General features: G+C 46.1%; 1 protein-coding gene and 1 long non-coding RNA gene across 21 annotated transcripts in view; one reads left to right on the forward strand and one right to left on the reverse strand.

Moving 5' to 3' along the window:
• Itpr1 (inositol 1,4,5-trisphosphate receptor 1) overlaps positions 1-25,653 on the forward strand; it is a 338,034-nt gene that overhangs the window by 298,168 nt on the left and 14,213 nt on the right. For all 19 annotated transcript variants that reach the window (XM_006505623.1, XM_017321407.1, XM_006505627.1 and 16 more), the window contains 5 exons: positions 4,508-4,703; positions 6,276-6,368; positions 7,440-7,579; positions 8,035-8,200; positions 12,038-12,198. In XM_006505623.1, coding sequence (XP_006505686.1) covers positions 4,508-4,703; positions 6,276-6,368; positions 7,440-7,579; positions 8,035-8,200; positions 12,038-12,198 — 756 coding nt within the window. The remainder of the gene's footprint in view (positions 1-4,507; positions 4,704-6,275; positions 6,369-7,439; positions 7,580-8,034; positions 8,201-12,037; positions 12,199-25,653) is intronic.
• On the reverse strand, positions 7,779-24,505 carry Gm44040. Of its 2 annotated transcripts, none has more exons than XR_003956493.1 (2): positions 17,913-24,505; positions 7,779-17,746 (listed from the first exon to the last, which is right to left on the reverse strand). It is a non-coding gene; the product is annotated as a predicted gene, 44040 (long non-coding RNA). The 2 variants fall into 2 exon arrangements; XR_003956494.1 differs by having other exon boundaries at positions 21,307-21,659.

Here is a 25,653-nt window from a genome sequence, read left to right on the forward strand (position 1 = left end):
AAAGCCCAGGACCCAGGACAGTGAGCTTGCTAAGTAAAAGTGATTTTGTTCCCATAGAGCCAAGTTGTTAAGACCTTGACAGTTGGTGAGTTGGTTCTGTCCCTTTCTTGGGAGCAGATTAAGTTATAAACCAAATAATGATTTTCTGTGCCAAAGTCAAAAGAAACCTAGATCTATAAAATTGGGGATAAGAAATTTCAGTGCACCTACATAACATGGCAAGAAGCATAAACTTTTATGGTGCAAACACAAGAAATATAAAAATATGAAGATCAAAAAAAATATCCAAGGGCTAAAAATAAGAGAGGGGGGGTAGGGAAATGGAAGGAAAGGAAAGGAAAGGAAAGGAATGAAAGGATTTAGACAATAGGGATTGTGAAACGTCCTTAAGGAAAACCCATGTATGGTTTCTAAGCTGCTTTTGTCTGTCTCAGTTTCCTTCCTTCCTTCCTTCCTTCCTTCCAAGTTGAGAAGAAGGTTTTCCTCGCAGGGATACTGTATGGATCACATGTAACTGTTCATGTCAGCATCCTAAGCAAGCATTGCCATGGGACAGCTCCCTAGTCTTATCTTTATCATCCTCTGTTCTCGATGCCACAAAAAAAAAAAAAAAAAAAAAAAAAAAAAATAGATAAAGAATTCACCAGGATTAGCTCATTCCATTAGTGAGAGATGTTGGCGGGCTAAGCGGAATGGTTTATTTTCTCTAGTTTCAGAATCTGGCTGGCTGTACTTTGAGCTTTTAAGCAAAGGGGTGGCAGGATGTACTTGTGAGCGCTATTATGTGGCCTATTTTGGTCATTCTGCATCAGAAATCTTTAGAGCCATCCTGGAGTCTGTTCTGGAACTGTTCTGTGTCGTGCATGAGCATCCCTGGACAGAGTTTAGCCCGTGAGTCAAGGAGACCCACATCCACCAGTGCAGCACACTCCAGTCCTCCCTGGGGAGAGTGGCAGAGGGCAGGGATTGTCTCTTGGGTCCCTGGTTGTTGTTTATTCGTTTGTTTTGTTTTGTTTTGAGGTAGGATCTCTCCCTTTGTGCCCTTTGATCTGTACCCTCTCCCCCTGCTGGGTGTGGCTTTCCTTGCTGCTCTCCTTCCTGTTGATCTTGCTTCCTTTCTTCTTCATTTCCAGTCTGCTGCTTTGGTTTTTTGTTTTTTTTTTTTTTTTTTTTTTTTTTGAGTTATTTTTTGGAGGTAGCCAGGGCCTTTCCTAAATGCAAGGGACAGTGTGAGGTGAGACCCACACCCCTTACCTCACAGCCTTACCATCAACGAGACAGAGGCAAAAAAACGGTCACAGCTAAATCTCTGCAAGTGCGTGCTTCTCCCACACTCTCACCCTCCATTTGAGGGAGATGATGTCTTTAGGTCGCAGCTGAGGACCGTGACACATGGTGCCCTGAATCACACAGTCACTCGATCTTCCAGACCCAAATGTCATTCCTCCCAACCATGGGCAGGCCATACCTCTGTGAGCACAGCGTCCCATGCTGCAGCTCACACCCGTGCTTCCAGAGCCCTCCCGTCACGGAAGCACAGTGCTGTCAGTCTAGATGAGGGTGAAAGCCACTCTCGTGTGCATCCAGGGGTCTCCTGAGCCTTGACTTGCCTGTGGGATCCTGTTCTTGTCCAAAGAAGTACTGAATGTATCTGATGAGAACTCAAAACCCAATATTCCCACAAAGAAAGAAAGCCTCCCATGTTTAAAACAAACCTGAGTTTTCAGAGAGAGAAAGAGAAACAGAGAGAGAGAGAGACTGACTTCCTACAGAGAAATCTAGAGGAGTCCCCTGGGTGATCAGAGCTCCCTTGGCTTTAGCTGTCTAGGAGGAAGGAACCGTAATCCCTTGGCCTAAGGTACTGTGGCCCCCCAGGAAGCGTCTGGACCTGGCCTCAAGCCTGCATCCCAGTTGTGTTCTTAAGAAAATATTAACAGCGGAGATGAAAATGTACAAAGTTCCTAAACAGCAGCTGACAGGATGAGGGCCCCAGATGGTCACTGAGCGCGGAGACAGGTTCATCCCTGAGTGCCGAGCCAAGGCAAGCTCATTAGAACGCCCACACTCTCTGAGTCTAACCTGTCGCCTGAGAAAGGTTAAACAGCACACTCATTCCTGGTCTGGTGGCCATAGGGACACAGCGGGTCTAAATTGCTAGTAATTGCAAATATAAACTGAGACAGCACACTTGATGGCTATAGGCAGTACTCATCTATTATAACAGGAATTACAGATTTCTGTTTCTGGAAATTAGTCAGAAAGCCCTAAGTAGACAGATGTGTATACGAGCATATCCAGAGGTGTTCATCACAGAAGCACTGATAAGACAATTGAAAACATGTTGACTAGTCACAAACATGATACTGGCTATGTTAAGTGTATGTGTTTCTAAATAACACTAGGAGATCATTTTGACATGACATGAAATGTGCCTGAATATTGTCCAGGAGTGGCTATAAGTCAGTATTATGGTATTTATTAATAATATCTATACATTCCATTTTTAAAAGGAATAATACGTGGATGTCTATAGATGATGGAATGGAATTATTAGGTTTTTTCCTTGGTATTCTATCTTTTCCAAGGTCAATTTTTACTTAGAAAATATATAATATATTTATATATATTATAAGTAAAAATACAGAATATATGCTATATTTTATTGTTTCAATTTTAAAATTATTTTCTAAAAACCATAAGAGGGTCTTTCCTGGTTTGATCTGTTAATTCCGTGCCTCCTGCCCACAGAAGACAAGTACCCTTTGTTCGCTGTGTGATTTGCTCTTAGTACTTCAGACTGAGTTGCTAGGAAATATTTAACCAATGTTAAAGCAACACAGCCTTTTACTTTCTTTTGTGGATTAAATGCCACATCCTTGCTTCCTTTGAAAGATCCTACTTTGCCCAGTACCCTCTAGGAAACTAGTTTCAGGATACAGATTGGAATTAAGCAGGGAGAAAAGCTAATTGGCCAGAAAATGGCCCCAAATATACAGTACTAAACTGGAAGACATTGAAGAGACCAGCTCTGTGCACTCATTTTACAGATGAGGAGATGGAGGTCCACAGAGGCTCATTCGGCATCTCGCTGTAATTCAAAAGTGAAGTGGAGAGCCCACCTGCTTTCCCCATAACCATCTTCACTGTGCAGTTAGCTAAAGCCACAATGAAGACCAAGCCTTTCAGAGCTGCCTAGACATGGGAACAGAGGCAACGTTAATTAAAACACAAACAAACAAACAACACTAGCCTTCAGCCATGTCTGGCAGCATGTGCCTATAACACTAGATGATTAAGAAGCTGAAGCTGAGGCAGGAGAGTTAAAAGTTTGCTGCCAGTGTGGGCAACATAAAGAGACCGCCATCTTAAAAATAATACTCAAAGTTTCTAAGTCCAAGACTTACCCCAGAGCTTTCCCCTAGTCGCTCCCCAGCCAAACCGTTGCCTGTACTTCATGGAAATCTATCTACCTGCCATCCTCTAATGCCCATGTGCACCTTCAAGGATCCTGCCTTTCTCATGAAGCCCACTTCCTGCAGGCTGGGGGTTAGGACTGACCTACGAACCCAGGTCTTTAGGGGTCATTCCTCTACTAGGGGAAGAGGATAAAGGGTAAGGCTTCCTGGTATGTCTCCACTATGGCCATCCTTCAACCACACTGTGTGGCTTTGCTCCAGTGTCTTCATCAGGAAGTTGGTGATTATGAGTTACTGTACTTGCACAGTATATATGTATGCCTGTGTGCCGAGCACTGTATATATAATGCTCGATTAGTCTTTCTATTAACTCTCCGTCTTGGGGTCTGCATATGTGGAAACTGAGGCTAGGGACTAGGGACAGAACAAAGCCCAAGATCCCACTGGCTATCAGTAACTGAGCTGAGATATCAGCAGTCCAGAGATCTTGCAGCTTGTACTAGCTAAGTGGTTCTCAACCCTCCTAATGCTGAGACCCTTTAATACAGGTTGTGGTGACCCCTCCAGCTATAAAATTATTTTTGTTGCTATCTCATAACTGAAATTTTGCTACTGTTGTGAATCATAATGTAAATATTATTGGAGATAGAAGCTTGCCAAAGGGTCATGAGAACCCTTTGAAAACCATTACAACTAGCTTGTAACATGCCTGCCTTTCACAACTAGATAATGGCCTTCCTGGAGGCAGACAGATACCAGAGTTCCTGGCCCTTTGGAGAAGCTCAGAAATTAGATGCTAAATGGATGGGTTCCAAGACCCTCAGTACTTTCTTCCGCCTCGCTCTCTGAAACTCCTATTTCTATTTCTGGAACCTCTAACCTGTTTTGTGTGTGGTTTGAAGTTGGTACTGATTGCCACCCCCTCTTCTGTGTTTATTTTTCCTCCTCTTTACCATCCTAGTTCTCACTGTGAAGACGGGCAACATGTTACGTGTTAAAATTATAGAATGATTCTGAGTTTCCAAGAGAGTAAATGATGCTGATATAAACCAAATCCCTTAACGACTCTTCTATCGTCTTGTTTTTTGAAGCTTTTTGATTTAGTGTACAGAGAGGAGACTTTGCTTAATGTCATTAAAAGTGTCACCCGCAATGGACGGTCCATCATCTTGACAGCGGTCCTGGCTCTGATCCTGGTTTACCTGTTCTCAATTGTGGGCTATCTGTTCTTCAAGGATGACTTTATCTTGGAAGTAGATAGGTTGCCCAATGAAACAGCTGTTCCAGGTGGGTTTGGGGTCCTCTTGTCTTTTTCAACGTGAACATGATTATAACCAGACTAGAGTAAATACATGACCTTAGCAGGCAACTGTGTCTCTAACACCAGAATACAAAGTATGAACACAAGTCATTGTCATGTTATTCAAAGGGTAATGCTGAATACTGTGTTGTGAGGGCCAGTGACCACCCCATGCACTGAATTCATTCATTAAAGCCACATGTGTTCACACACACTCTGATCCAAACTCCCAAGAGGCCGAGGTTGGTGTACAAGCCAGCCTGGGCCACATATAGTAAGGTTCCGTCTCAGAAATACTCAGAAAAAGGCTAACTTACTAATGCCATATTTTCAACCAGCACAACTTTTTCACAAAGCAATTTGACTGTATAAAGTGAAAGTATTCCCCCTGACTTAGTGAACCTACTTCTGGTAACTTCTGGGGAAAACCTGCTGAGTGTGTGTAAAAGCAGGCATGTCTAGGAAAATGTTCACTGCAATTTGAAGTTGGGAGCAATCCAAATATAACAGGGCACTGCACTGGACTGTAACCCACATCTGTGGGGTGGAGTACCCCACACAGAGAGTGCATCCTTATAAGCCTTTATGGACAAACACTGATAACATGAGAAAATACAGAATAATAGTAGTAAAATCATACTTTAAATTAAGACTTACATAACTATATTGTTTTGTGTTTGGAGTTTTGTGAGACAGAGCATCTTATAGCTCAGGCTGAAACTCACCAGGTAGCCAAAGAAGACTTTGAGCTCCTCTTCTTCCTGCCTTTATCACCCAAGTACTAGGATTACATTCATACATATACCACACTTGACTATCTGTATATTTAATGTAGAAAGACAAGCACCCCACGCTGTTTGAGGTGGCTATCCTTGAAACTTTATTTTTAAAAAAAAGTGTGAATTTTACAGTGAGCTCCTGTATATAACAAAACTGGAAGTAATTTCCTGTTGGTAAATGATAAACAGCGACCAATTGTTTTGGTCATTTTTGGATGATGCCAAAGCATTCTTTCCCAGAAGAGCTGTCAGTCCTTAATGAAAAGTACCTGGTTACAAGTAGTCAGGCTGCCTGAATCCTGGGGACAAACTAGACCTTCTATGCCACACCAAGCTTGGCCGCCTTCTCCCGCAACTGTGCATCTTGATGTAAAAGTTCATTCAACCTTCAGTTGACACCAAGTGGCACTACCTTCTTATTCTAAACTGAGCCAGCTTGGGCCTTGGGATTCCATTCATGCCCAAGTTCCAGATCTTGATGGAATCTGTACACCCAGTAGTATTTGTCTTCGAGTTTGAGCTGTTTGTCTTTAAAGTCGGAGAGGTGCTATTTAAGTGTGATACTGTTAGTAAGCCTACAGAACTTGACATTTCTGGCTTTTTTCCCATCCAGCTCACCAAATAAGAGTGTAAATTGCATCTGTGCTTTGAATTTATATGCAGTATTGGAGGGTGTTATTTATGTAAAGGGTTGTTTAATCAGCCGTGAACTAGGGACTTCAAACATTTTAACCATATGCTGCCAGATTGTTCTTCACAAAACTCCCTTCTCTATCCCAGAAACTGGCGAGAGTTTGGCCAACGATTTCCTGTACTCTGATGTGTGCAGGGTAGAGACGGGGGAGAACTGCACCTCTCCTGCACCCAAAGAAGGTAGGACCACATGGCCACCAGCCCCAGGTGACTATCAGCACCTTCAGTGAAGTACGTGAGGCAGGTGGTATTGGAAGCAGATTAAAGAAAGCGGAACTACTGCTTAGGAGCGAGGCTAACAACAAAAGGGAGAAGTTAGTTGGGGTTGCAGGGGATGAACAGAAAGGAAGCCACGTATGATGAAGCAAGCTACTGACTTGAGGCAGCCAATATTTGAGTGCCCTCTGTGGACAGGGAGACAGCCTGGGAGGGGAGGGTGGTGGAGTAAACGAGAGTTCACATAACCAAATGCTGCTTCAGTAAGGGTGCCATTCAGAAGACAGGCAGCCAGCAGAGTATTGCGGTAAAGGTGCTGCAATGCAACCCAAGGACTCTCAGGCTAAGGAGGGGAGGAAGGCATTCATTGGTAAAAGTCCTTCAGAGAGAGAACAGGCATGTGCAAGGAGAGCAGCAAGAGATGGTTCCAGAAAAGGACCGGTCTCTATGGATCTGTGTCAGGCTAAGCAGGTGAAAGTTACAGAGCCCCAGAAGCTGCTGGACTGCACCTCAGTGGGAGAGCACTTGCTTAGTCTGTGTGAGGTCCTGCCAGGAGTACAAAATAAATAGATAAGAGAGATCTTTAGCAACCCAGTGAGAAGGTAGCAAGACAGGCTGCAAAGTGGGATAAACAGCCTCTAATGGGAAGCCAAAGACCTGTTTCTGTCCTCTGAGCATGCCCAGTTGGGTACTTGGCAGAAACCTCACCTGAGAAGCAAGATGCCTTGTTCCCAGCCTAGGCCAAAGACTATTCTGTTTGTAGGTAGGACTATACTGTAACATGGTCAAACAATAGGAGATATCTGAAGCTCCATAGAGGAAGGACAGTACTGGCTTAGCTTGAGAAGTTTGCAGGGTTTAAAGTGGGAACAGCCCTGTTTGACTCCTGACAGCACATATCTGACTCGTAACGGCTTAATTTTATTCCCTGGGCTGCCAGCTGGAGAGATGGCATTTGGGAAGCATCACAGGGGAATCGCAGTGTCTCTTTCCCCCCTCCTGTCTTAACTGTGTTGTTACTTGCCCTGCTCACAGAGCTGCTCCCTGCCGAAGAAACGGAACAGGATAAGGAACACACGTGTGAGACCCTGCTCATGTGCATCGTCACTGTTCTGAGTCACGGGCTGCGGAGTGGGGGAGGGGTAGGAGACGTGCTCAGGAAGCCATCCAAAGAGGTAAACGGATCACAAGGGAAAAAGAGGGGGCACAGGGGCTTGTGGGGACAGGCAGCGGGGGCGCTCGGTGGTGATGCTGAGTGTAAACTGTCAGGTCTGGAACATGAGCTGGGAGTATGACAAGCCATTGTGCAGAACCCAGCCAGAGCCCCTTCCCACAAGACCCCACTAAGGCATGTTGAGGCCCCAGGGCAACTCCTTAGACAGAGGTTTGTTTAATATTAGGTCTGGCCAACATACTGACAGAATCTTCCTAGTTGTGTTCCCCACAGCTGTTGAAGCACTCCCAGTATAGAGTCAGGGATTAAAAGGAGACTTGGTTGGGAGTTTTAAAGTTTGATGCTCAGTGTAAGTCCCGTCAAAGTGGACATCTGTCCAGCTGGAGCTGGACTCTGACCTCTGAAGAGTAAAGGGCAGTGTGGGCCCCGCCTGAGAGCACCATCTCTCATCTCCAGGAGCCTCTGTTTGCTGCAAGGGTGATCTACGACCTCCTCTTCTTCTTCATGGTCATCATCATCGTCCTGAACCTGATTTTCGGGGTCATCATTGACACCTTTGCTGACCTGAGGAGTGAGAAGCAAAAGAAGGAGGAGATCTTAAAAACCACGTGCTTCATCTGCGGTGAGTGTCTGTCCCACTCGGGCAGGCAGGCCACTGGCCAGCATGGCTGAGCACATGGCCACGTGGCAATGGAGTGGGTACATAACAGACACTGGACTGAGGCAGTCACATTGTGCAGTCCCATCCCTGCCCTCTCTTGGCAAACAACAGGCTTCTATGTGGCCTTTTTTTTTTTCCTCCCCTGGGAAGTATCTCGAAAGCCAATAAACTCTGTGCAGTAGTTACTGGTTTGCCTTTCGGAATTAAGTTCTGAAGAGTAGAAATGTCACCACACGTGTAAGAAAAAAAATGTATCTCGCGTCTTCCTGGTCTGGTCATCCTGAAAGTCCCCTGGTCCAGTCCTAAGTAAACTAGGAAGGAAAGCTGTTATCCAGCAACAGCCTGAGAATGTCTTCTCCACTGGCAGGACCAGGCTGCAATGGAAAAATTCCATTAGAGCTGGACACAGCAGCACCCATCTGTAATCAGAACACTTGGGAAGCTGAGGCAGGACGATTGCTGTGAGATCAATGCCAACTTGGACCTGAGCTACCTAGTAAAAACCTTTCTCAAAGACAAGAGAAAGAGGAGGGCTGGAGAGATAGCACGGAGGCTAAGTGCATGCTCTGCTCCTGCACATAACCCAGATTCAACTCCCAGTGCCCATGTCAGGCAATAGCTCACATCACCCTGGAACTCAAGTCTCCATAGGCACCTGAACTCATATACACATATATGCAGGCAACACTAATGGACTCGGTAGATTGTATTTATATACATATGCATATACTCACCATGAGTTTGAGGGGGCACACGGATAGTATAATTGTATTTTAATCCAAGCACTCAGGAAGCAGAGGCAGATAGATCTCTGACTTTGAGGCCAACTTGGTCTACATAGCTAGTTCCAGGACAGCCAAGGGTACATGGTGAGACCCTATCTCAAGAAATAGGTAGATAGATAGATAGATAGATAGATAGATAGATAGATAGACAGACAGACAGACAGACAGACAGACAGACAAATAGATAAATTTTTTGTTTTATTTTTTAAAAGATAGAAGTCTCTTACAGTCAGGTGAAAGTTAAAGGCTTGGACTCGGTACATCAGCCCCTGCTTCTGGACCAGCCTCAGCTGCTGACTGGCCATGCACCTGCGCTCAGTCATTTATATTCACTGAGCCATCTTCTCCACCTGTAACGTGGGTGGTGTCCCCGTGCACTTCTCTGCATCCCTGTGAGAATTAGGAGTGGGGACTTGGATAAGCTCCTGACATAGCCCTCCCACCCCCAACCCCTTCATGCTGCAGGCTAAGTAGGAACTGCTGCAGGAAACAAGTGCTCACACATGCAATTTCAGCACTCAGGAGGCGGCTGGGCCAGGAGGACTATGGGTTTGAGGCCAGCCTTTGCTACATGACACCCTGTCTCAAAAACCAAAATAAAAATAGTTTCATGAGGTACCAAAAAAGTCTCTAAAAGTATTACTATTGGAAAATATATGTAAATGCAGACTAATCATGTTGGAATCTGGAAGCTGAGTAATCATATCAGGATTATTCAGAATATGGTTACTAAATTTATGAATTCCTTCCCAATATGGATACTAAAAAATGGAAACTTTCTTTTAAACATCTAAATTCTTTAATTTTTAGCCTCTTTAAGACCTAGTTTTTAAGCTTTTTATTTTGCTGTAATTTTAGTGACAGAAAAGTCATAGAACTAGTACAAAGAGTTTCTCCCAGCTCCTAAGATTCCCCTAATTTTAATTTTAATACTGGCTTCCCTTTCCTTTACTTTCTGTACACACACACATGCACACCCACTCACTTTTTCTGAACTGATTCAGTGTCAGTGGCTGACATGATGCCCTTTTGATCTTTAGCATTTCAGTATGTATTTGCTGCTGGCAAGAACATTGTCTTACATGATTGCAGTATAGTTACTGGGAAATTTAAGACAAAACTATCTGTCTATCTAATTTAAAAAACTCACCCTTCATTCTACTAGTGCCTTTAGACAGTCCCAAGCCATGTGACATCCTACATTTGGGCTCTTAACTCCATGGGCTTTTTTTTTTTTTTTTTAAATTTAAAGATTTGTTTATTTGTGTATAGGAGTGCTTGATCCACATGTTTGTCTGTACACCAGAAAGGGCATCAGATTCTATTACAGATGGTTGTGAGCTACCACATGGTTGCTGAGAATTCAACTCATGACCTCTGGAGAAACAGCCAGTGTTCTTCACCACTGAGCCATCTCTTCAGCCCCTCCACAGACATTTGTGAAGAACATAAGGCACTTGTTTTGTAGGAAATCCTTTGATTTGAGTTTCTCTGAAGGTCCCTTATAGTAGAGCTAAGCTTATGCATTTGTATACGAATATTGAAGACACATTTTCTCACCTTCTCAGTCTGCCACACCAGGGAAACATTAAGTCATAGCTTAAAGTATACAGCTGCCGATACTCACTTTGTTCTCTTGGATAAGGACATATTTGGTATGTTTCTCACAATAAAGTCACTGTATGGCAGGACACTTGGAAACCTTGTAAGTAACCTTGGTATTCCTCACTTTGCCCATTCAGCCCCAGACATAGTATCCCCTAGTGATTCTGCCTTGGAAATTATTTCCCATATTTATTTATTCAGGTCATTAAGTTTGGCATAACATCTTACCTTAATTTTGAGTTAGTGTAGGCTGGCCTTGAACTTGTGCTCCTCCTGCCTCAGCCTCCCAACTATGGTGATGTGCCATTGTATCAGGTTCTGCCTTGATGCTCATTTCCCCTTGGGTTTGGCCAGTGAGAACCCTTCAGGCTGCCTTTTGTGTTTTGTCGTGTCATAATTTTTTTTGTACTGTATATTTTTCTGGCAACTTAAGAATTTCCAGTCTCAAACCTTTGCCTTCTCTGATCCAGCCATACAATCAGCCATTTCTTCAGTTGTTCATAGTGAAATAGGCATTTAGTAGCCAACATCTAAGTGTTCATCCCTTTTGATGACCACTGTTCCAGGTTTAGGCTGTAGATCTATGGGCTGGTGTGTATGTATGCCTTTGTGTGTGCATAGAAAGACATGGAGACGGATCCACCTACATCTGTTCCTCTAGTTTCATATAGATAACAAAAAGATGGCTACCTCTAATCCTACCTCAGCATTACAGTGTCTATATCATCTTCCTTACTCTGTATATTTGTGCTCCCTTCTTTTAATGTGAGGAATCCAAACCCTACTAATGGCCTGAAATATATTTCCTTTTTCAATTCTAATTTCATAATGGCTAGCCCAGGCCTTCACAAAATACAGTTATCAACCAGCATCTGAAATTGGTTTAAAGTTCTTTTTGTCATGTCCACACTTTGGCATTTACCTGGGACAAGGGAGCTTAGAATCACTGATGTCCTCCGGGGCCTGAGCCTATCCTCATGCTTCCTCCCCTAGAAGCTGGAAGGCAGGTTTCCCGTGCACCCGTGAGGCAGCCAAGGCACCTGGCCTTCATTAGGAAGCTGCAGGGTTTTCAGACCCTAGGATCTGCACACGGTATTGCCTATCTGTAAATCCAGCACTTGGGAGTTTGAAGCAGAAGTACCAGGAGTTCAAAGTTAGCCCCTGGCTACATAGTGAGTTTAAGGCCAGCCTGGGCTACATGAGACCCTGTTTTAAAACAAAACATAAACATCAAATAAACCCTGGTAAGTCAGACTCCCTGCCTGTGCCCTCCTACCATGATGAAAGTGGGTTTGAAGGCCAAAAGACTCCAACTCTGCCTGCAGATTAATCAAGACAACAAGCTATGCTGACTTTGCTGTACCGTGGTGGCTCATGGGGAATCTGGGGTGTTCTGTCTCTCATTTAGGCTTGGAAAGGGACAAGTTTGACAATAAGACTGTCACCTTTGAAGAGCACATCAAGGAAGAGCACAACATGTGGCACTATCTGTGCTTCATCGTGCTGGTGAAAGTGAAGGACTCCACAGAGTACACCGGGCCTGAGAGTTACGTGGCAGAGATGATCAGGGTAAGAAGGGGCCCCAAAGCAAGGCAGCCCCGGCAGCCTCGGCTCTGCCTTCCTGGTTCAATGTTTCTGGCACCTGTAGAGGAGCCACATACCAAAAACCTATGGACTGAGACCTCAGTACTCTGTGCACCTCTGTTCCCTGAGGTTCAGCTGGCACCAACTCTGCCCGCCTGCTCTCAAGGAGGGGAGGCTGAGACTTGGGGAAAATGGACTCAGGGCTGTCTAACAACTGCCTTATCTCATCTCAAACTCCACCTCCCAGCTTAGTGTCTGTCTCAGTCTACCTCTCCTTGGTATTCCACATTGTTTTTGTTTGTTTTAACATCTCCAGTCTCACTAAGATTGGTCCTTCACATACCCGATGATTAATACGTATAGTTTTCAGCACGACGTGTTTCTCTGGGCTCAGCCTTCTGGGAGCTCTGCTGCCTATATGGAAGGGATCACATGAGGGAGTCTAAGCTCCAGGGTAACCTTCCTGCTGATGGGAAGTGTATATTTCTGTGTCCCAGCAAGGCAGAGAGTTAGCTGCTGTAGGTTTTCTAGATAACTCTTCTCTCACAGGGCTTTGAGGAATCACAAGACGTGTGCTATGAGAGTTCCCGGCCAGCTGCCCTTTATAACACGTGCTTTCCAAATCTCTTAGAATGTGCAGGGGCAGGGAGGTGTGGAAAAGCAAAGAAGCATGGACTGTCAAAGCAGGGTGATGAACCTGGGCTCACTCAGCAGCGGGCCATTGGTTCTTGGAAAGGCTCCACGACTGTTGCCCTCCTGCCAGTGGCCAGGAACGCATGCGCTCCATCTGACCATGAGTTTCCCTAACCAAGCTCTGCTGTGGTTTCTGTGTGTAAGACTTTCAGGCCTAGAAACATGTTCGTGTCACGTCTGTCCCAGTAAGCAGCAGCACCCACGCTAGCAAGGGGTAGTGAACTGTACTGCGTGCAGTGCCACAGTCGTGTGGTACTACTTCCTGCACCCCCCAGTCCTACCAGCTAGAAGGCTTCCTGGAGGGGGAACTACCATATGTGTCTTGACATCCTTAGGGTTTGTATCAGTTGCTCGGTTCATGGCTGTGACCAGATACCAGATGAGAAGCGGCTTCAGGGAGGCGTGAAGGCAGGAGTGAGAGGCATCTGCTCACACCGCCCACAGTGTTGAGTGCTGCTTCTCGGCTGCTCTCTCATTTGTCTTCAGCCTGGGACCCCAGCCCATGGAACAGTGCCACCCACATTTCGGATGGGTGTTCCCACCTCAGCTAACCAAGTCTAGGCCCTCCCTCCCAGTGGCATGTCTCCTAAGTGACCTTAGATCCTCTCAAGGCGAACGGCCGTTTGTATTAACCACCGCAAGTTACACGTTTCCCAAATTTGAATGCACTTAGAACTCTTCTTAGTATTATCCTGACTCAGCACTCACTTCAAGGATTCCCTGGGGTGCCAACGATACAAGTCTGCGAATCACCCTTTGAGTAGTAAGAATCTAACAGAAAAGGCAAAACACTCTGACTTAATCAGTTACCATCCAAGGGCTGGGAGACAAGGCTCAGTGGGCAAAATGCTCGCTGGGCTGAGTTTCTGAGTCCAGGTTGAGATCCCTGGTGACTATGGAAAAGCCAAACCTGGTGTCACAAGTCTATAAATCCAGACAGACAGATCCCTGAAGCTCACTAGCCAGCCAGTCTAGGTAACCAGCGAGGCTTCCAGAAGTAGGGCCTAGTTGGAGGAAGTAGGTCATTGGGAGTGTAGAATGCTGGCAAGATGGTTCAGTGAAGAAAGGCACATGCTGCCAAGCATGATGACGTGAGTTTAATTCCTCAGACCAACATGATGGAAAGAAAACTGATTCATATGCCATGTGCATACACAAGATAACTAATTAAATATAACAAATATATATAAAGTAATAAAGTCAATGTAATAGGTAAATAACTTATTTACATATAATACTTATTACTTACATTTACAATATAAACATAACAATTAAAATCAATAAAGATGATAAATAAATGAATTTTTTAAAGTAGGATATGAGGTTAAGAAGAACACTTGCTACCCTTACCTGTAACTCCAGTACCAGGGGATTTAATGTCCACTTCTGGCCTCCACGGGCACCAGTTGGGTGCTCATACAGACATGCAGGCAAAACATTCATACACATAGAAAGGAAGAAAAAGAAAACTTTTTTTAGAGGGCAGAAAGCAATAGAAGGTGCTTGATGTCAGCCTCTGGTCTGTACGTGCACACAGGGGTGAGTCACCCACACACGCATGCACACACAGCAACGAGGCTGGTTATGTGACTGCTGAGGAAAAATACTACCGACCCTCACTGTACATAGCTCTCACCACGTATAAAGCTCTTCCATATCTGGCATTCTGTTTGGTCACTATAACTACTTGCTTGCAACAGGAATGGTCTGGGGTAAGGGAAGAGATTAGCAGAGCATGCTTCTGGAAAGGATCTGGAGGGAGGGAACGTAAGGGGAGAGGAACCAGAGAGGAGCAGCGAGCAAAAGATGCCATCAAGAGCAAGTGTCCTGTCATGAGAGGGAAGGGAAGGGGAGAGGAGCCTGTGGGGGGGAACAGCAAGCAAAGAACACGCCATCAAGAGCAAGGGTTGTGCAGTTCTTCCTTTAGTCACTGTAACAAATGCCCAACACAAACAACCAAAGAAGGAAAGGGCTATTTGGGCTCAATTTTAGACACTTTGGTCCCTGGTTAGCGGTTGTCTTGTGTCTGAGTTGTGGTGAAGCAGAGCACTATGGGAGAAGGGTGTGGAGAACCGTCACTCACTTCTTGGAGGCAGAGGCCAGAAAGAGATATCATCCTTTAAAGGCAGATTCTGGGCCAGGAAGGTGGCTCAGTGAGTGGGGTGCTTACTGTGCAACCATGAGAATGTTAAGTTCAGATCCCAGCACCCACATCAAAAGCCAGGCTTGGTGGCACTTGCCTGTGACCCCCCCCCCCCACACACACACACACACTGATGGGAGGGAGCACAGAGACAGGCATATCCTGGAGCTTGCTAGCTTGGTGGACTAAACAAGTGATGAGCAGTGAGAGACCCTGGCTCAGAAAACGATGTGGAAAGCAATGGAGGGGAAGACCTGTTTTCATTTCCTTTCTGCTTTTGTGATAAAACACTGACCAAGAGAAAAGGACCATTTGGTTCATGCTTTCAGATCACCGCCCGTCATTGGGGAATTAAGGGCAGGAACTTGAAAGAGAAACCATGGAGGAATGCTGCTTGCTGTATTCCTCACAGGCTCATACTTAACTGGCTCTCTTACAGCCCAGGACTACCAGCCCAGAGGATGGTGCTGCCCACAGTGGGCTGGGACCTCCTACATAAATTAGTAATAAAAAGAAATGCCTCATAGACATGCCCATAGGCAAACTGGACCTGAGCAGTTCCTCAATTGAGACTTCCTTCTCAGGTGACTCTAGGCTGTGCCAAAGTTGACAAAGCTCTGACAACTTCAGCCTCCATGTGTACATGCCCACGAATAGGAGGACACATATTGGGGCAACACAGAGAAAGAAGGGTGGTGGGGAGAGGGAGAAGAAAAACAGACAAACCAAAACATACAGTGAAATTCCCAATGATCTACTTCCTCCAAGTAGGCCCTTCTTCTGGAAGTTTCTATAACCTTCAAATAACGCCATCAAAGTTATTAACTGATCTTTGGATTAATTCATTGATTAAGGCAACACTCATTGTACAGCCACCTCTCAATGATATGATATTGCAGTTGAAGGCCAAGCCTTTACCTCGGAAGCCTTTGGGTGATACTTCAGGAATATTATGACAGGGATAGATGCAGATGAAAGCAACGCTGGGGTCGGTGCCTGCCCACACTTAGCTTTAGGTTTTAGGCAGGGTTTCAGAATCCGTTTCTGTAGCACTTTTATGGGAGACGGTTGGCAGGGTGCTGGTGAGACCTGGTCAGATGGGAGCAGACTTCTAAATGGGGGAAGGTAAGCAGAGAGTGTCAGAGCCAGTTCCCATCGGGGCATGACACCCTAATAAACATCAGTCCTCTGAGCCTATTCCTCCAGTGGTTGACACTGGCAAATAAGTCCATGTTTCATTAGCCCGCACAATGCCACGAACCCAGCCATAGGGAAGTGTGGTGAGCTGGACTTTTCTGCTCTCTAAAGCGTCTGGCTGTGTCATATCTTCAAATCTTTCCAGGGCTGATTGTGAAGCTCTGTTAATCACCTTACATTATGCTCATAGAAAAGTCTGGTGCCCTTTGGAGCTTCCGTCTCAGTCATGGAGACTTACTGAAGTCTTGTGAGCAGTCACTTGACTGGGATTAAGAGCAGAGTGACGCCTTGCCTGCCACACAGCCTGATCAGAGTCCTCTGCATTCAATGCTCTGAGAACCTGAGCATTCATTCTGCTTCCTGTCTGTACCATGTTTGATTGGCTAAGATGTCTTGTCAGAAAGCATGAAAATCTAGAGCATTAAAGGGTTCTTAACTCTGAATGTCAGCAGTGCTGGAGAGCGGGATGTTTTGTGCTATACAAGAGGCACAGAAGAGTATTAGAGCCACTGGCCAAAAGGCAGAGCCTTTTGCCTGTGATCTTTTTAGTGGTGATTCAACTTGGTGCCACATGAATCCCTGACAGAAACTTAGCCATAGCAGTAGAGGACCTGAGTGTGGTTCAGCCTCACCACTCAGGGCTGTCAGGCTCCTAGGCACACTCAGCTGCACTGCTGTAGGTCACATGCCTGTGTTGTAACAACCATGAGCTCATGCTATGTGGCAGCTGTTACTGTCAGGAAGAGACCTCCCAAACCTCTCCTACTCACTGATTCTGGGCAGGAAACTAGGCTGTGTGGCAAGACAAGCCTTGGAGACTGCTGTCACTGCAGGTAAAGGACAGAAAGGGGACAGCCATCAGGGATGGAAGCTAAAGGCCAGCAGTGCTCACCCCTCCTAGACACTTCATGTCTTTGACAAAGGCTCTTTAGTGGCATGCGACCCTGAGGAAGGACAGCATTCGCCTGATGCTCTCCTTAGTCTGTCAGTTAAGATTCCGGAGCGTCTGCATCTGTTCAGTCACTGCTGCAGGCCATGCAGGAGACCAAGTGGGAAGCCTCCGGTGGCTACTCAGAAGGTAAAAGAGCTTTCTGGACAGCACCTTTCAGGCAGAGGCATCAGGCCTAGAATATGGGCCTCCACTCCCAAAGCTAGCGTCTGACTGGTGGTTTAGGAAGAGAGCCTACTGGCCATGGATGGGGATGATGGGGAGTTGCCTAAGTTCTGAGCATAAGACCCCTTTGCCTGCATTCACATCCCAAAGGCATATGTCCTTTATGGTAATGGCCAACCTGTATAAAAAAACGTGACAGCCAGGTATGTGGTGGCTCAGACCTGTAATGCAAGCCCTCAGGATGTGGAGACAAGATTGCAGGAGTTTGAGGACAGGCTCAATAGGTTAGCCGTATCACCTTCCCTAGTTCAGTCAAGAAATGGCCCACAGTCAAGGTAACAAGGTTCTTCCTCTCCATCGAGGACAGTTGTGCTTTTCTGCTATCCCTAGGGGGAAACAAAGGAAACTATCTTGTAGTTGAGAAATTCCCAGCCATTTGCCCACAAGTTAAATTTCACTTAAGTACAACATGACCTGCATCCTCATCTCTCTCCTTTTGGTCATCCCTTGTCTTGTTTCATCAGTTGATTTTCCCACAGAGCCCATTCCTACCCAAAGACAGGGTGTGGGGACAGAAGATCCTGGTCTGAGTGCCAGCTCTGCTCTTTCATAGGCATGTAATCCCCAGCAAGTCATAGGACATCGGTAACCCATTGACCATCTGGGACTTATACAAATTCAGGTTCATGCTACCTCACACACCCATCTGGGACTAGACAGATAAGACCCAGAGTGTGGCAGGAGGGTGTGGAGGGCAACAGCTGGTGGGCAAGCCTAAGCACAGCAGCCAGCAGACGGAAGGCCACATGGTGACAGAAGAGCCAAAGGGAGCTTCCTTGTAGTCCCATCCCTGTGGGAGGTACCTTGGCTGCCAGCTAATGGTCACCGGTCACCAAGCCATCTTGATTTTAATAGCTTCCTATGTGGAAAAAAAACAAAACAAAACAGTATCTTCCCCTTTCTCTAGTATCAGTGGTGTTTCTGTCAATTCAGAGAAATGGTCTTAGAGTTGTGGGGTTACTCTCGGTTCACTAGTAGACCTGACCTTCGGTTGCAACCCCAATGGTAAGTAGTGCTGTGACTCAGAAGTCTGGAGAAACTTGCTTTCTTCTGTTCCCTGCCCCCTATAATACATATGCAGCTTAATATATAGAAATGATGTCATCTTTGTCATAGGCAAGCTATGACTGCTGTGACCTCATATAGCCCCTGGCAGCATAGAAATAGATAGATAGATAGATAGATAGATAGATAGATAGATAGATAGATAGATAGATAGATAGATAGGGCTGCCTTTTCTCATAGGAACTCCAGTCATGGTAGTAGCCTAAGGAGTTTTGTTAATCTGGATCTCCATATGTGTTTCCACAGTTATATGCATGCCCTTTTATATAATTTCTACACCAGTGGCTTTGTTCTGTGCCCACCAAACTGAGGATTTGTGCTTGTGTAAGGTTAAGGTGATACTATTGGGTAGGAATTCACTATGAATTTTCTGCCCAGGAGGATGTAAATACTACATAAGTGGGGACATTAGAGGTAAGAGACAAAATATATGATTCCCAGAAAGATACAGTTGCCCTTTTTTCTGCTGTATTCAAGGGAGAAGACTGAATTCTTGAATGTTAGAAGCACAAAAAAAAAAAAAAAAAAAAAAAAAAAAACATTAAAAGGAAAGGTGTTTTGTTTAAAAAATGAATGATGAATTTCTTTTCCTAACTAAACACAGATTCACTTATGTATCTTGAAATTCCACCTCATAATCTTAGATACCCCCCCCCCAGAAGTGTTTCTGAGTGAACTTCATAGACAGTAGGGTGACTGGATAGAATATCCTGGGCTATTCTGAGTGCCTCTCCTCCATGGTAGCATGTGATAGACAGGTTATTTCTATCCTGCCGATGAAATGAGCCATTTCAAACCAGATTAGATCATGTACGCAGGGTTATGGGGAAGCTGCTCTCAGGTGAGTTCACCGGCCCCAAGAGGGGGAGGGGGAGGGAGGGAGAGGGAGGGAGAGAGGGAGAGGGAGAAGGAGAGAGAGAGAGAGAGAGAGAGAGAGAGAGAGAGAGAGAGAGAGAGAGAGAGAGAGAGAGAACACGAGAACAAAATATCTGGATTATATAGGAAGAACCTCTGGGGGAAAGGCAGCTCAGCTGGAAAATTCAAGGTTGCCAGCTGGGTGTGCCAAATTAGGACTGAAGGATGCTGGGAGAACCTGAAGGCCAGATCTGCTTTGATATGTAAAATACTTGTCCTGGTGCGGTAAGCCAAACATTGGGGTCACCTAGGACCCAGCAGTGGCTAAGGAGAATGTGTTTCCCCAGGTGACCTGAACAGCGGCTAGAGTACACTGGCAACAGCAGGGCTGATTGGATAGCGGTTGCCTGTCCTAGGTTATCATTAATCACCCTCCGGTGCAGCATCTCGCCCATCCTATACCTAGCAGAATATAAACACTTCACCAATGAGAACTCAGCCGGGTAAAGCAGCCTCTGCAGGGTCACACAGCTGGACCAGAGCTGCTGGGCCCCAGTTCAGCCTCAAGTGGCCCCACCCACACATCTAGGTTCCCTTGCAAGTGGGGGGGGGCAGTCTGTGCACCTGCACACAGCCCTGGGGTCAGGAGCCTGCAGCCTTTGTCATCTGGCTGCTTCATCTCCCTAGTGGTGTGGAATTAATCACTTTTTAAAAAGGCAGAAAAGGCCCCATGGGGGGGGGGGGGTAGGAAGGAGAGCCGGAAAGAGGATCTCCTGGGTAATGCTGGCTGGCTAATGCATAAATCAGCAGGCCTTGAGCTTTGTGGTTAGATGGGGTTTAATGCTCAAAGCTGTGCATAGCCAGCCTGGCTCCCAGGTGACCACCTCAAGTGCTAGAGAGTGTCCATATGACAGAAGTAGGGCAGGGAGTGTACAGCTCTGGTAAAGAATTTATCTGACATATATGATAAACACCTCTACCACCACTTACACTTGAGACACCGAAGCATAGTCCTTGGTGGCCAGATCTGGTTGGGGGAGAGAGGAGTCTAAGAGCAAGAAGGGAGAGGAGCCATCAGAACCACCAGGCGGACCAGCTTCCACACCCAGGTGACTCAGGCCCTGCGCTTCACCCAGTGACAATCAGACAGGAGAATGTCTGCTCTGACAACCCTTAAGCCCCACGCTGACTGGCTGACTCTTTCTCACCGCTGTGAACTCTTTGTTAATCCTCTCTCAGGTAGTGGAGAGTGTCTGCCCAGCAGGGGAGGGACTCTTGCTTTGCATTCTTGGTAGAGGCTTTCCTTAAGAGCCTAATGCAGTCTGTATCAGAAGCTAGGTGAGAATCTTTTTTTTTTTTTCTTCCTGAAAAGGTCTGGTCAAGGAATGTTCCAAGCAAATAAATTGTGTTAACAAAGTATACAGTACAAAAGGTCTCTGAGGGACCACGGTGAGAAAACTGGGAAGCGAGAGGAGCGCTGGCCTCAGCCTGTTTGTCTGTAGTCGATAAGAAGACACAGGAAGTAAACAGAAAGCTACTCTTAGCAAGGTTAAGAGATCAGAATGGGGAGTAAGTGCCCGCCTCTGCGTGGGTGTCACTCCCTTCTGTCTTAAAGCAGAACTGGCCCAAGTTGTGCACTTTGCTTGACCTGAAGGAGTGCCTGCACTCTGGAGTCTGCAGACAGGCAGTGTCTCCAGTGGTGTCTCCAGTGCAGGGACAGTGCTTCTTTCTGCCAAGGGTAGTCCAAGGACTGGCAGGGAGACTCTTCGTGGATAATACCTAGATAAATCAAGGTTCTGGGTGGCTGTGGAGCAAGGGCTGCCCAGCATAGGGAAATGCATCTCAAATGTCACAGCCACAGGGGAGACTCCAGGAGGGAAATGAGAATGAGAGCCCATGTGAGGTATATAACTGAGAGACACAGCCTGGCAGGATATGCAGCCAGCTCCACCCTGACCTGTCTTACCTGAGTTTTGACAGACTCCGCTTTGTCCCGGCATTGGAAATGTGACAGTGACATCCCATTGCTCCATTCAAGCATACAGTTTGGACTTTGATTCTGGAAATCAAGGGAGGATGCTAGGAGGAAGGGAGTGTCTCGATAAATTCCTGGGGCAGCGATATCAGTGTTTCGGTCCTCAGTGCCATAGCAACAACTTTGTGCCTAACCTGGGAGGCCATATGCATTGGTGAAAAGCCCTGAGCTCCTATACGGGAGGAGACAGCCTGTGCTGCCCTCTAAATACCATTCCCAGAATGCCCCCTGGAGCGAGGTTACACCACGTCCAAGTTCAAGAATATCAGGGTGAAAGAGAAGTGGAGAGGGATTTGGCCACTGCCTTCTCAGGGGCTGGAAACTGTGTGTCAGCACCATTCAGTGCACCTCCCAGCCAGCCAGCCAGCCAGCCAGGCTCTGACCCCACCCGCTGGGCTTGAGCTTGGGTTCCTGTCCGTGGCAGCTGCACAAAACATTTGCTGAGCTTATGTTTCCCCACCTAACTTCATAACATGTTCTGTCCTCTGGTGTAGAGGGGGTGGGGCCACCCCCCTCCCTTCCTGTGCACTTCATGGACACCTTTCTGGTGCTGGGATGTACTCGGCATCAGGCCTGCATTTCTGCATACAGCTCTAGCATGCTCTGCATCTTCCCCAGTCTGTATGTTACAGCCTTTCTGACAGAAAGTAGAGCCCTAAAGGATCTGAGATGCTGAAGGGGAACATGGGGAGTGGAGCCACCTGACTGGTCTTCCAGGCCGCAGAGCGTCAGGGTCACACCAACAAAGGTTGGATAGAGCCACGGAGAGAGTGTTCACCACCCAAGAGAGCACATGCTTATATGCGTATAGTAAATATTTACTTACACATCACCCAACAAGACAAAGCTAATAAACAAAAAGAAAAAATATATACCCAGCCCCCCTCCCATTTTTTTTCATCCATCACACAGTCCACTGGGCTGCCACCCATTCAGGCAACATCTGTAACTCCTTTGCCCTAACTCCTGCATTCATTCCTGATGGTTCCAAATACCAACTTTGTCTGATATAACCACTTAGTAGTATCATGTTGCTACCACAGTATACAGCCATATATACACATACTATATATATATATATATATATTTGATAAACAGGTATAAGAGATATAAAACTCAACCTGTAAAATACTCTGAAATGGACTGTCTTTATCAAGTGCACACAATGGAAATTAAAAACCTGTCTTTTTATAGTGAATGCCTGCAGGGAACATGGGGAAGGGAAAAGACTTGGGTACCACCTTTCAAAGTGGCATCAGGGGAGACTCGGGCTTGTGAATATTTAGAGAGTAGGATAGGTGATTTGGAGAGGATGGGGGAGCCTGCATGTGATATGCATTCTTCAGAGGTGGCACCATCCCTGCACACCACTCTCAGGTCAGTAGGTACAGACCAGCTCTTCAGTTCCTTGAGAACTGTGGGCAGGAAGACTGGTAGTGTGTTCCTAGCCTGCCCTCAGAATAGCTACAAAGCAATGATCCTGAACAAAGCTTATCTTGAGTTTTCTGTTCTGTCAACCCAGCTGAAAGAGCTCAGAAAGCACACCATGGCACATGAGACAGCTATTAGCTCTGTGTGTGTGTGTGTGTGTACTTGTATGTGGGTTCACGTGTGTTGAGACACGGTCTGTGTAGTCCTAGCTGGCCTTGAACTCATAAATATCTTCCTGTCTCTGCCTCCCAAGTGCATATGCCACCACACCTAGCTCTGTGTCTGTGTCTGTTCAAAGGTGAATGAACGGAAGGACTTTCTGCTGGTTGGGGGAAAAGATTTTAGAACCTTGGTTATCAGATTAGGCATCAAAGCAAAGAAGAAAGCACTGGATTCAGTCAACCATGTCAACGTTAAAAACTTACAGACTCTAGAAAGAATCAAAACTGCTGAAAATTGTCACGGTCTCCATCTCCAACTCCAGGAATGTTCTGGTCAGCCCTTAGCTGGTGAAAACTGCAAGGGAAGCCGCCTTAGCAGCAGGTCAGAAGCCAGCTTGGATGCTGGATTCCAGAAAAGTGTGACTTTTGCCAGATTGTCTCTTATTAACAGTCTCAAAGGGGGCCAGTCCTGCCTTGCCTGGCACAGGCTGCTGGCCTACCTCCTTCTCCTCCCTGACCTCTGGTTTGCTCAACGTGGCAGCCTCGGGTGCCCAGGACCCAGGCAAGTCACTCCCAGTGCTGAACTCTGCCTTCTCACAGTCGCTATGGGTGCCCAGGGAACACTCCACCTGTGGCCCCAGACTGACTTGAAAGGGTGATTCTGCAGCTGGCCGTGGATGGGAATTTCATCAGAACTGGGTGCGGTTCTCTCTGCTGGCACGAGCTGGTCTTTGTTGTGCTGTATCATCCAAGAACAACTATTAACTAAGTCTAGGAACGGTAACAGGTCATCACAGCCCAGCTGGAGATTATATAATGTGCCTGTTTCAGTCATGTCATTCCGAGCACACAAACGGCCAGACTCCCACCTCAACTTGTAAGCAGCATGGACAAACCTCTGGTCAAAGAGAAAAACAGAGGCTCCAAAACCTTATCGCACAAAAAGAAAGTAATTTAGGTAGGAGTCTTGATATCTAGATTACAGCATTGCCTCCATGTGAGCTATGTGACCTTGAGCAAATGACTTTTTATTGATTTATAATGCTTTTATACAATTACCATCCATTTTAGGGGACACATTCACAGCTACTTGATCCTTATTGTCACCAAGTGCAATAGCTAGTAAGCTCTTGAGAGAGAGAGAGACAGAGACAGGGAGAGAGACAGAGAGGCAGAGACAGAGAGACAGAGAGAAGAAAGGAAATCCTGAGCTAAATGAGCTGACTCACTCTGTCCTGTGTGGATAGAGAAAGTCACACCTCTAACTCTGCCTAGCTTTTGATCCAGGCCTTTGCTCTTTCTACTGTCACAAATCTGTGGTAGACGTGTATAGAAGTGGTGAAAAAGCAACATCTGTGGTTTAGGTTGACTGGATTCTCATTGGTAGCTTCTTTGAGGTAGCAATGAAATTCCAGGTAGAAGATATCTCTCTCGCTCTCTCGCTCTCTCTCTCTCTCTCTCTCGTTAAATTTTTCTCAACAATTTTAGGTTTATAGAGAAATGGAGCAGGAAGCACATTTTCCCATGTATCGAGTCTCACCTCCTCCCTTTCCTGTCTTTCCTTCCTTCTTCCTTCTCTGCAGTTAACCCAATTAAAAGTGTGCATTCCTGAGGATATAGCTATAACTATGTACAGAGAGATCAGCAGCAGCACACACACAGATCCTGTGACGCTGTTGTGAAAGTCATAGTTTGTGTTGGGAGGACTGCTCTTGCTGTTTGAGACGCATCCAGTGTTTTCTGACAGGCATGTGGTTTGGAATTACGGAATCACACAGGCTAGCTTCACTGCCCTAAAACCTCTGGACCTCGTGTGCCTCTCCCTCAGAGCCTGTGGCATCCACTGAGTTTACCAAGTTGGAATATACTTTCCAGGGGGGTTTAATGTATAAATGTGAAAGTCATGGAGCATAAAGAACAAATGCACTTTAAAGAATACTTTACTTTCTTCTTCAGCGTAAATGACCCAGCCTTGCTCACCAAAGAGACAATTGATTCCAAGTCTGCTGGGTACCCTACATGTCCTCTTTGTCAAAATAAGTGTTATGTTCCGTCTCCCTCCGCCCTCTAAGCATTCTGCGGAGTTGAAGACTGAACTCCAGTGTGTTTCTGGCCTCTCGGTTTCTAGTGAGCCAAAAGACACAGAGTTGCAGCTACCATCTGAGCTGAAGATAGTCTTGACTTCTAGAATCTTCCGAAAGGGATTACTTGGGGGCAAAGCAAGAGTTCCATTTTCTAGATCTTGCCTTCTCTTCCATGACCCATCTGTTTTACCCTTCACCCAACTCCCAAGTCCTCATGTTCTCATGAGACTTTCTATAGAAGAACAAAGGGTTTGGTAAGTAACCTGCTCTACCACATGCCTGTCAGAAAACACTGGATGCGTCTCAAACAGCAAGAGCAGTCCTCCCAACACAAACTATGACTTTCACAACAGCGTCACAGGATCTGTGGTCTGCTGCTGCTGCTCTCTCTGTACACAGCTATAGCTATATCCTCAGGAATGCACACTTTCAATTGGGTTAACTGCAGAGAGGGAAGGGCTCCCTCTCAGGAGGCCATGGGTTCTCTGGAGTCTTTCTCAGAACAGCTCCTCCACTTGAACCTGGGAAGAAAAAAACACCTGCCTCTCAGCATTGGCAACCCCTGCCTCTGCTCTCCCTCTCCCTGGCTCTGCTCCCAGCCC

This window comes from Mus musculus, chromosome 6 (assembly GCF_000001635.26).
Source record: "Mus musculus strain C57BL/6J chromosome 6, GRCm38.p6 C57BL/6J".
Taxonomy (NCBI): domain Eukaryota; kingdom Metazoa; phylum Chordata; class Mammalia; order Rodentia; family Muridae; genus Mus; species Mus musculus.